The sequence below is a fragment of the Rhineura floridana genome, chromosome 3, assembly GCF_030035675.1.
Source record: "Rhineura floridana isolate rRhiFlo1 chromosome 3, rRhiFlo1.hap2, whole genome shotgun sequence".
In the NCBI taxonomy this organism is placed as follows: domain Eukaryota; kingdom Metazoa; phylum Chordata; class Lepidosauria; order Squamata; family Rhineuridae; genus Rhineura; species Rhineura floridana.
The window spans coordinates 4,739,467-4,751,399 of record NC_084482.1 but is presented as its reverse complement, the minus strand read 5'-3'; the positions used below and the strand labels follow the sequence as shown (position 1 = coordinate 4,751,399).

Genomic DNA, 11,933 nt, shown 5'->3' with positions numbered 1-11,933 from the left:
ACTTATTAGACCACTAACTGATGCAAGAGAGGGGGTCAGCAAGTGAGGCAACAGCTACAATCTTTCTCCTCTACCTGATGAATTCATTCCTTTAACCTGGATAACTGATACTCACGCTGAGGCTTAACATAAAATCACACTATGGATGACATATCAACAGACACCCACACCAACCCCAAAAAATTGTCAGAGACACAAGTGCTGTGGTCAGGATGTTTTTATTAGTGCTTCCAATTCAGGCACAGCTCAGATGATTACATACATACATACATACATACATACATACATACATACATGTTTCTGAAATTACATGTTCCATCCTATCCTTTACTCCACAGTGTAACAAAGAGCAACAGATACTCAACAGAAAAAGAGGCTCCCAACCATCACTCCAACCAGGCAACCAGTTCCTGGTTGAGGAATATGTTAAACAGGGCTATGGGATGAAAAATTGAGGGGAGAATGCTAGGGTTTTATCACTGATGTGTGGCTATAGCACACTGTACCAAGGTAACACACCATTGCCACTTTTCATAAGTCTCCTACAAGCTCAGGCTCAAGGATCCAAGGACAAGAGTTCATTTGTAAGTCCACAACTCAAGTTTAATTCAAACTATGCAACCATTTTTCTCATTACATGGACCGAATCTGATCATAGCAAACCAGTCTTGTGAACAAAGCTAGTACAAGTACTTGTTGCTAGCTTGCAAGCATCAAGCACAACTCTCAATAGAATTTACATACACTACAGAAACATTACGAGTGTACATACGCCATTGTGGCATAGTGGTTAGGGTGTTGAACTACAACCTGGGAGACAAGGGTTCGAATACCCACATAGTCATGAAGCTCACTGGGTGACCTTGGGCCAGTAACTGCCTCTCAGCCTGAGGAAGGCAATGGTAAATCAACTCTGAATACCACTTACCATCACCATAGGTCGGAATCAACTTGAAGGCAGTCCATTTGCATAGGCAATTTAGAGTCATGGCAAATTGATGTGCATGAAATCAGCCACAAAAGTGACAGTGTAAACACCCCCTTACCCTAATAAATCAGACTGTTGATGAGAAGATACAGTCTATCATAAAAATGTTAAACAACCTAAACAAATACAATCTAACTCAGGAGTTCCCAAACTGTGGTCCATAGACCTTGAGCTTCATTCAGGTGGTCCACAGCATGTCTGCATTAAATATTCATATTGCTTTTTAATTATATTTTATTGCTTGTTTTATTTCTTATATCATATTTTATTGTATTACAATTTGAATTCTGTGGAGTGTAAATTGTAACACTATTAAATATAAGAAATAAAAGAAGTAAAAAAACAATTAAAAATCATACAGCACCCAGCACAGAGCTTTACAAATGTTACAAGTGGTCCACCAAAACAAGCAATGTTCAAGTGGTCCACAGGGAAATGTTTGGGAACCACTGAGCTAACTTACTGTAATTTTAGAGCCAGTTTTGCTTTGCAAAGGATTTTGAGATCCCAGGAAGAGATAATGCTTCAGATGGGTGTTTGAAGTAATCCCTTACATTATCTGAGTAATTCTTACAACTGCAAGGTAGAATAGTATTTCCCTCTTCAAGACAGTGGGTTGAAGTTGAGAGATTATGCCAAGTTTTCCCAGCATACACTCTTTGCCACTACATCACTCTCTTAATACAGTACTTAGGCCCTGATCAAATTGGACGTTCGTTACATGCAAGTCCCATGGAAATCAATGGGTCAAGTTACTTGTAAGTCAATTTCAATAGGGGCAACTAGTTTTAAATAGATTGGACTGTAATATACTGCTTTTTCTGCATGCTCAAAGTGTTCACATGTATAATCTCAATAATCCTTCCTACAATCCTACAATATGTCAGTGTTACTATCTCCTCATCAGTGGAGAGCAGGGTAACTGAATGGGTTGCCGAAAGTCATCCAGTGAGTTTGTAGCTGAGCCAGGGATTTCCCAGCTCACATTTTCATCCACAAGGTTATAACAGCTGACACTCAACTAAGTGCTGGTAAGGTCCATCTCAAATTAAACACAGCATCCCAGGCCTTACACACTCCCCAGCAATCCGACGGACAGGAGAGGACCATCATAATCACTCTTACCTAGTTCATATTAGTATGGATTTTTCTATTTTCTTACATTTATATCCCACCTTTCTTCCATCAAGAAACCCAAGGTGGCATACATGTAATTCCCAGGTGGTCACCCATCCAGGCTATGACCAGACCCAGACCTTCTTAGCTTCAGCAAGGTGGTAGCTTCATGTGCCTCCGGACCCTACTCTGGAAGTAGCCACATAGGGATGGACAAAGGACTACACACAATTTCAACCTATTATCTAGTGGAATGAGAAGACAATTCATTCTTCTAGCAAAGGGAGCCAAGGCAAGCGTAGTATTATTATGGATAATGTCAGATTTCCACTGGGGGAGCCAAAGTTCATATTTACTTACTTGCCTTGGGCAAGTCATAATCTCTTCCTTCAAAGGGCTGTTGTGAGATTGAAATGGGACTTATTTGCTGCTTTGAGCTCACACAGAAGGAATAATCTCCCTCAGTAAATTGAGGCTTGGTTCACTGTGTTTGTAGTTTTTAGCCTGTACATTTCTGGATCCACAAGAGGTTGTAGCTTATTTGCACATTACAGACAAGGCACAAGGGTGCCTACAAAAACAGGTGAACCTGCTTTTATATAAATGCTTTATTGGACATTCTTGGATATTAATTATAAAGGTGATTATCCAAAACATCATCCCTGCTGGATTGTTTATTATTGCTGTTCAGAGAAGAGAAACCACTGACTTCTGTAAAATGACAATGTGGTTGGTGAGGGGTAGATAGTACATGGGAACTGATAGAACCAAACTGGGGCAGAAATTCCATGCATGAATGCTAGTTCTACACATGGTGATGGTGGTGGTGAACCCCGAGACCCAGGTTCTTCAGACTGCAGGTAGGGCCTCATATAACAAAAACAAAAAACCTGCACATAGAAACTGTCATGTCAGAAAGAAGGGTTCTAGCCAACCTAGACTTTCCCCCAATATGCTAGTTTTCTATGTGCAATTTTAAATGGAGGACCATTCAATCATGGAAAGCCCTACAGCTAACTGCAGTCTGAAATAGAACAGCCCAGATGTAGTTCTGAGTGAGAACCTGGCCCAAAAATTGTAAAAAAAAACAGGCAGTACAACATGCCTTGCATTGTAACATATGAACTATCCTTAGTTTTCACCTGGGGAGAGTCACTGGAATTATTCCAGAGGTGGTTAAGGGCAGCAGGTCTACCTTGATACCAAAGTCGACTAATGAAAAAGAGCTAAAGGACATCGGTAATTGGAGGCCCTTAACTATTTCCTCAGTTGTCTTGAGGCTCTTCTCTAAGATTCTGACGCTGAGGATACAGAAGGCCTGTCCCATAAGCCAGAGACAGCGCGGCTTTATATCTGCTGCGGGGTGCTCGGAAAATCTATGGCTTATGAAGACCATAGGGGTGGGAGAGATAAAGATCTACCCTTCCGGAAAAATCTAGTTCCCCACCCCTACTGTAAACCATCACGCGTTTCATGGGCCTTTTTAATCAGATGTATTATGTGGTCACCTGAGTATTTGTACTCCTGAGTATTTGTACTTATGGAACTAAGGAAGTTGGGCTCTGGGCTAAACCACAATCAAATAATGTTAAGAGTTGGAACGTAACTTGGAGATAATGTAGTCCTAAGTGTAACAGTAGAATTGAAGTGGTGAAAAAGGAGCCATTTAGTTGTGAAGTGTGTAAGCAGGGCTTTGGCAGTAAATCTGGGTTGTCTCAGCATAAGAGGCATGCCCATCCGGAGGTATGTAACAATGAGCGGATTGAGGGGTTAAAGAGGAATAGTGAGAAGGTAGGTTTAAGTGGTCAAGGGAGAGGTAGTGTTTGGTCGCAGGAGGAGGAGCATCAGTTAAGATTGCTTTGCGAGAAATATAGCGATGAGAAATTTATTAATAAAGCAATTAATTTAGAACTTACTACAAAGACGACCAAACAAATCTCGGATAAGAGGAGGTTGCTTAAGGGAAAGGAGGATAGATGTAAAGTTGAGGAGATTGGAGTTGGTGTGGATGATGTAGATGCAGCGGAGGGTGAGGAAACGTATATGAAGGAAGATAGGTTTGGCGCAGTTCAGGATCTGGAGAAGTATTATAAGAGCTACATTAAAGATATTTTGGCTCGCAATGAAATTAAGGATGGGAATATCAGGGATGGTCTTGTCCACTGGCTAGGTAATGAGGAATTTATTAGACTTAAAGTAAACCAGGTGTCTGTGTTAGTGTTGGGCAGAATAGGTTCGACTGGGGCACGGGATAAGAGGGGAAGGAAAGAGATAACAGTTATTAAAAGGAAGAGGGGTAGGAGGTCTAATGGTAGGAGTAAAAAGTGGATGGAACGAAGAGCTAATAGGAGATTCATGTATAAGCACATGCAGGTCAAATTTAGGACTAATAGGTCTGAGTTAGCATCGTACGTTCTTGACCAACGTTATGCTGTTAAGTGTGGTTTGCCCCTTGAGGATGTTTTTAAGATGTTTAAGGACAAATGGGAAGCCAAATCAAGCTTTAAGAGGCTGGGAGCTTTTGTTCCTAGTGCGGGAACGGATAACAAGATGTTTGAGGAATTGATAAGTGAGCATGAAATTGTATATCATAGGAAGGCAATGAGTAAAAGAACGGCATCAGGACCTGATGGGATCAGGGTTACTGATTTAATAGCTAAGGATAAGGGGGTTATCTTGAAAGAGCTATTTAATCTATGGTTGGTCACTGGAATTATTCCAGAGGTGGTTAAGGGCAGCAGGTCTACCTTGATACCAAAGTCGACTAATGAAAAAGAGCTAAAGGACATCGGTAATTGGAGGCCCTTAACTATTTCCTCAGTTGTCTTGAGGCTCTTCTCTAAGATTCTGACGCTGAGGATACAGAAGGCCTGTCCCATAAGCCAGAGACAGCGCGGCTTTATATCTGCTGTGGGGTGCTCAGAAAATCTATGGCTTATGAAGACCATAATTGAGGAAGCTAAAGTGAATAAGAAGGAGGTAGGTGTAGTGCTTATTGATATTGCTAAAGCTTTTGATTCAGTTTCCCATGAGCATATCATGGAAGTCCTTAAATTGAGAGGGATGGATATGCACATGATTGGTATAATCATGGATGCATATAATAACGCTAGTACCCATTTTAGTATAGGAGGTCGGGACACGGATAAAATCTACCTGCAGGTTGGAGTTAAGCAGGGGGACCCTTTGTCACCCCTTTTATTTAATTTAGCTATGGACCCACTTTTAGTTAGTTTGGAGGCTGAAGATGCCGGAGTTCGAGGGAATGATTGGGGGCTTACGTCTCTAGCCTTTGCCGATGATCTGGCAATTCTTAGCGATAGTTACGGGAAGATGGTTAAAAAGCTTAGGATTGTTGATAAGTTTTGCAGGTTAACTGGTCTTCGGGTTCAATCGAAGAAATGTCATGTTTTTTTCATCCAGCCAACTAGGGACTCTTATGTTGTCAACAACTGTTTGCCCTGGTCTATTGGTTTGGAGGCTATTCATATGATTTCGCCTGGAGATGTTGGGAAGTACCTTGGAGTGAGAATTGATCCTTGGATTGGTGTTTGCAAGTATATTGTGGATGAGGATGTGAATATATGGTTGGATAGGATAAGTAGGGCAAAGGTGAAACCATCTCAGAAGGTTAAGTTGCTGCAGGTGTATATGATTGTACTGGTGTGATCATACTGAGCTTGCAAAAACGATGTTAAGGAAGGTTGATGATGTGATTAGGTTAGAGGTTAAAGAATGGTTACATCTGCCCATGTCGACGAGTTCGAGTCTATTTTATGTCAAGAACAAGGATGGAGGTTTGGGCTTAGTCAAGTTAGAGCAGGCTGTTCCTGTTATGCAGCTAAAAAGATTGATGAGGGTTGCACAGTCGCCAGATAGTGTCATTCGTCTGGTTGCAAAGCAATTTAATTTAGAGGATGAGTTTAGGAGTTTGTGGGGTAGATCTGCAGGTGTGGCGGAGGAAATCCCTGGCCTATGGGAAGTTCCAGAGGAGGTCCGGAATTGTGAGTTGGATGTTTGGGTGCTTGATGGAGAAAAATCAGAAGGTACTTCTCCTCTCTTACTAATATATTTGGGGCACATTCCATAGGAAAGTTCCAAAGTGACCAGGAGCTGCGCATGCGCACAAAAGGGCTCTTGTGCAGGAGGACTTGGTGGATCGTTCCCTATGGCATGCTTCCCACTGTAAGACCCTTAATGTTGCCAAAACATCTGCCACCTGAGGCAGCCCCTAGCTTTGCCCAATGCTTCTGCAGATGTGTGGAGTGCAACTGATGCACACATTGCAGCCAAGTGGATGGATCAAAACACTTCCAAGACTGTTCTGAGGTGGAATGAGTGTCTTCAGACACATTTGCACAAGCAATATATTTCTAATGGGGGATCAGACAGGTTGACTAAGACAGAAGATAAAATAATGAAGGAAGGACAAAGACCGTAACCATGAGACAAGTCAACAAAGAAACGTGCACACATACGCACATGCACACACACACGCACACACACAGAGCTGTGGCTGCTGGTAACATTCTAATCTCAGATCTCAGCTTCCATTCAGCAAATGCAGATTTTTCCACTGAGGACTGTGAAATCTGGACTGGATTTCAACCTCCACGAAGCACAAGCAACTTTCCACCTTTGAAAAACACCTACATTCCCTAGATAAAAGCATTTGCTGTTGGATGGGAAAGCAGGGCCAAGTTTGGATCAGCAGAGGGAAGTGGCCTCAGAACTCGCACAAACACCTCCCTCTTCCTCCACAAGGCCTCACAACCTCTATCACAGCAGCTGTTGACAGCACAACATTCAAGAGGAAGTAATGAAGCATGTTTAGCAGCATGGGAGTGGGTTGTCTCTTCATGGCAAATTCAATGCCAGTTCAGCTTATTGCACATGAAGACAGGATGTTTTCAGTCTACTGTTTCACTGCAGACACATACATGGATATAGAGTAATAAATTATTTTCATCTTCTGTGAACCCACTGCTCTGGGTTTGCACTCCAATGGTTAATAAATAAAATCTCTCTATCTTGGGGTGAATTCTACGGTAGAAAAGGTCAGGCCTTCCCATCAGGTACAAAAATAAATATGGGGCCATCTGTTTAGGGGAGCTTTCCTGTAGTCCTCTATGTTGGATCCTGCTGGTGGCAAGGAAGCACGCAGAAAAGCGTCCTTAAAGCAGAGATGAAGTCAGCAGTCTGAAGGCTCTAGTTAAGAAGCTGGGGGTGTGGCTCAGGATTGTGGCATGAAGGGGCCTTGGCTGCATCACCTTTTAGACCATCTGGAATGGAAGCGGGTGAAATTTGCAGGAGTTTGATGCACAGAACACTGAAAACATAGCCATCCTCTTCGGAATGGAAAACATCTTGCTGTTTTGTTTCCTTAAAATAACAGGAAATTATGAGAACCAAGGCCACAATCCAGTGAGACACTCACCTGGGCAAACCCCAGTGAAATGAACAGGAGCAGTCCAAAAGCTCTTCTTAATTTCATTGGCATTCTCACAGGAGAATGTCCTGCTGGATTGTAACCTAAAAGAAATCTACGATTTTCCTGCCTCCGAAGAATAAAAATATTCTAGGCTTTTTGGTGAGGATGAGGTTGGACATGTTCCTCTGATTTTCACATCAAAGAACTAAAAACATCAACACACTAATACTGATTGGTATACTAGTAAGTTCGGTTATTGTCACAGGAAATAACTAATAAAATTGGTATACTGGGAGCAACATGAGCCAGTCTGTCAAAAGTCCAAGAATGTATATTTTCTTACTCTGGAAGAGTCATCAAAGTTCCTCTGTGGTTTTGTTTTAAGCAGGAGCAGGGCTAGAAACGGAGGTAACTGGCTTGTTTCTGCTCCATTCACCAATTCCTTTTGTCACACATAAGTGGTTAAGGACAAGGCTTAAAGGAGAAAAAATCATCCTAATCATCCCACTTTTCTACTGAAAGGACTCAGAGAGGGACATAGCCAGTGACTCCTCCAAGATCCAGCCTGCCCATGAATCTAGTCGCCATGCTCTGCCTTAGTATTATGCACAGAATAAGCAGACACCGATTTCATAAAAATCTTTTGATTTAAAAAGGCTCTTTTTTGAAAATTCTCAAATGGTTCATTTAAAATTATTTTTTTTTAAAATGAATGTTTTGATTAATTGGTTAACCTTTCCAAATAGCCTAGTTTTATCCCTTTTGTAAAAAAAAAGTGCCCCCCCCCTTTTTCACAAAACAAGTTAACAGGTCAGAACCTGCTCATAGTGCATGTTAAGTATAAGGGTATACTTATACTTATATTATTATTTAAAAAAGCATATATCAAAGAATGTTTTAGGAAATTTTCACCTCAGTCCTAAACCAGACGTTAGTTAATGGGACTTACTGCCAGGTAAGTATGCTTATTATTTTAGCCTTTGAAAGCCAACCATCGGAAAAGAGTAGGCTGAACAAATCCCAACATGGAAATATATAGGGAAGAAAAATAAAATGCTTTCCTCATCGCAGATGCCTCCTACAAATTTATACCTGACAAAAATGAGAAACATGATCACAGTGCTGGATCTAGGATTTAGCAGACTGTCAGGCAAGACAACCTTAGTTGGCCCTTTTATCTTGCAAGTGATAGGGACAGACAACACTAGAATTTTCTCACATTGCCTCTGACCTTCTTGGGTGAACTATGCAAAGTGAAAATGGGGTGCCATTGAAATGGTAGGCCCTTTGTCACTTATGAGGATCCTAACTTTGCCAACCTTTGGAGCCAGCCCTTGTTAATTTCCTCATGGGTGGACATAAATAATGCAATTTTTAAAAAACACCCTTTTATACTAGATGATTTCACAAAAAAGAAAAAGAAAAATACACTAAACTTTGGGAAATTATGAGCTGCCACAACTTAGACACACCATCATCTCTCAAGAGGACTTGGCTTGTCCTCTCTTTCTCTCATTCAAACCATGGCTGTTCAGACAAAAACAGGGATGTAGCCAAGCTACAGATGGGTCCTCTCATGGGCCCTTTGACAACTCAAAGAAAGAGATGCCGAACTATGAGAACCAATCCAGGAGAAGGTAAAGCGTAACAGCCACCAGGGGCATGCAACTATTGAAGACCACAGGCAGGAAGACAAAAAGGCTGAGGAACCGCAGGGAGCGTATTAAGATCTTTTCAAGTTCACTATGAGAACTGGGGTTGTTTTCAGAAGGCTTGTGGACATGAAGCCCCTCGCCCAACCAGAGGCTGCCTTGCCTTATCAAGAAGCTCTGGCTCTTGTTCTGTCCATGGGCACCAAGAGGGCTGGACAGCAGATCTGTGGGCCGTTGTGGTAGGGGTACTAGTGTTCGGGCTGGGACTATCAGGGGCATCACCATGGCCTCCTGAGTGGCCGGTCGTGAGGTGTTGGGTGACGCCACTTTCAAGCTGACAAAAGAGTCAGAGTCCTTAGCTAAGCTTTGTTGGACACTTCCCTCTTCCAGGTTATTTAGAAAGCAGCCTTCTAGTAGGACAGGCGGGCTATCACGGCCTGGTCCCACCAACTCGAGTGGTGCCATTGTTGCATACCCTGGTGTGAATCCTTCCTCCTCACTGTCTCTGGAGTCATCACCCCGCTGTTTGGCGTAGTGCAGCGTGATCTCCTCTGCCAGGGAGCTATTCAGTGCTCTCTCGGGGCCTGTCCAGTTGACTATCAGGTCACGGTCAGTCAAGACACTCTGCCGCAAGGCAATGAGATATGGTGCAGGGCTGCCAGGATTGCCTGAACCCTCCTCAGCCCACTCCCCTCGTCCTCCAAGCTCCTCAGCTCGGAGCCGGCTCAAGTGAGACAGGTAAAGCTGCTCCAGCTCCCGGTCTATAGCATCTTCCTCCAAGCGGCAGGGCAACTCTTGGTACCTTCTCAATTGCTCCTCCATGCACTCCTCCATGAAAGACCCCTCTGTGGTGAGATCACACTTGCTGAACTCGGGCACATCCCACTGCCCCAAGGGATGGGTTTCAGTTCCCAGCATCAAGCCCCATGGCACTTTCAGCTCCTCGTGGGATGAAGGATGGACTGTGAAAGCAAGTGCCTGTGGGGACTCAGTGAAATCCACAAGATGATCTCTAGAAGGTTCCTTCTTTTCTGGGGAGTTGGTGGTGATTGTGAGCTCCGGAATCTACATAAAGTGAGGAAGAAAAGATATACATAGAAATGGAAGAATGTGATGTTATCTGCAAAGCGATAAACATATCCATCTGTAAAGATACAGGGACATCACAGCTAAGGGGTGTACCTTACTAACATTGAGGTTCATCACTAAGATTGTAAGGGGCCTGTCTTTTTTGGTTCTACTGCTCTGTAAGTGCTAATGCCATCAGCATATAATTTTATAGTGTAGCACATTAGTTGCAGACCTACAAAGGGAAAAAGCCACCTAGTCTACACTCCATTTCTATCTTCAGACCAGTTTTTGTTCAAATCGTAAACTCTTCTACTGGTAGGGACTCCACAAGTATATTTGCTTGGCAAATGTTCCATGAATCTTCAAGATCTTTTAATCTAATGACACAGTTTATACCCCAAAGGAGCTAAAAATGGGGGTCTGTCAGAAGACCTGTGGGTCAGGCACTCGTTTTCTGCTAGCTGCGTCACTACAGCCACCCGCTCAATAAGGGACACTCACCCCACAAACTAGAATCCTCCTGGTGCTGGAGCTCAGGTGAACCTGCACAGTCAATCCCATCCCTACTCACTACGTTCTCTCTTTACTAAGGGAAGTTACCAGGCTATCCCCATGCAATTTGCCTGGCCTACTTGTTGCTCCCTCTTTTCCAGGTTCCCTGCTGCCTCTCCAGCTGTAAGAGGGCTGGACTTTGCTAGCACTTGGGATTTGGGGGCTTCAGGAATTGGCCTGGCAATGTTTTCCTCCCAGTCTGCATCCAAGGCAAGCAGAGAACTTGTTTCTGCAGATGAAAATCCAGCAGCTTTTCTTAGATCACAGGCAGCTAAAGCCAATAGATCTCTGCCAATATCAGTGTCAAAAAGTGCATATATTGTGTGAAGGTTTTTCACAGAATAGCTACTATTTTTAACAGATATTGCCAATAACAATGTAAAATGCATATGTTTTGTGTATGAGTTTTTTCATAGAATAGCTACTATTTCTAATAAATCAATAACAAACAAATTTCTCCATGGCCAGGGCAATTATTACATACAGCAAGACACAAGGCCAAAACAGCAGTATAAGATTAGCCTTAATGCAGATGATAAAAGTCTTCTATTTAGCCAACATTAAAACTAGATAAGCTTATATGTGGAAATAAAGTTATAAAATAACAAATCTGACAAAACATTCCATATATACAGCCAAACTGCTAAGTTAAAATGGTCTACGTGACCAATTACTTAGGTGCATATATATTCTAAGGATTGTGACAAGATACATAAAAATAATTGTACTACACTATTAAAGGAATCAAGAACATACTGAAGTTATATTATTTTAGGAAGGACTGATGCAGTTAAAATGAAATTTAGGAAGAATGTTATTTTTCTTGCTGAGGAATGTACTTCTCAGGTTATCAGAAAAAGTTTTAAAGGATTGGCAAAATTCGGAATAATTTTGTTTGGTGTAACAAGAAACCCACAGTTGAAATTAAAGTAACACAGGATTGTTGGTAGAATGAAGTCCATTGGCATACCAAGTATATAGTTATATTATTAGGTGTTAAGGCTTTTCTATTTAACTATTTGTTAAGGAAAAACAACATTCAGGGTTGTATTTTTTATAGCAACGTTATAGCAAGGTTGCTTTGTGGGCATTATTTTAATTATAAAGAGAATTTATTATGAAA

The 11,933-nt window shown here is 42.1% G+C and overlaps 1 protein-coding gene across 1 annotated transcript in view; it reads right to left on the bottom strand.

The window, feature by feature from the left end:
* Nucleotides 1-203: 203 nt before the first annotated feature.
* The window catches only part of PPP1R3F (protein phosphatase 1 regulatory subunit 3F), a 41,917-nt gene continuing 30,187 nt past the window's right edge, over nucleotides 204-11,933 (bottom strand). Inside the window, exon 4 of the mRNA XM_061613992.1 lies at nucleotides 204-10,252. Coding sequence (XP_061469976.1) covers nucleotides 9,149-10,252 — 1,104 coding nt within the window. The 3' untranslated portion in view covers nucleotides 204-9,148. The remainder of the gene's footprint in view (nucleotides 10,253-11,933) is intronic.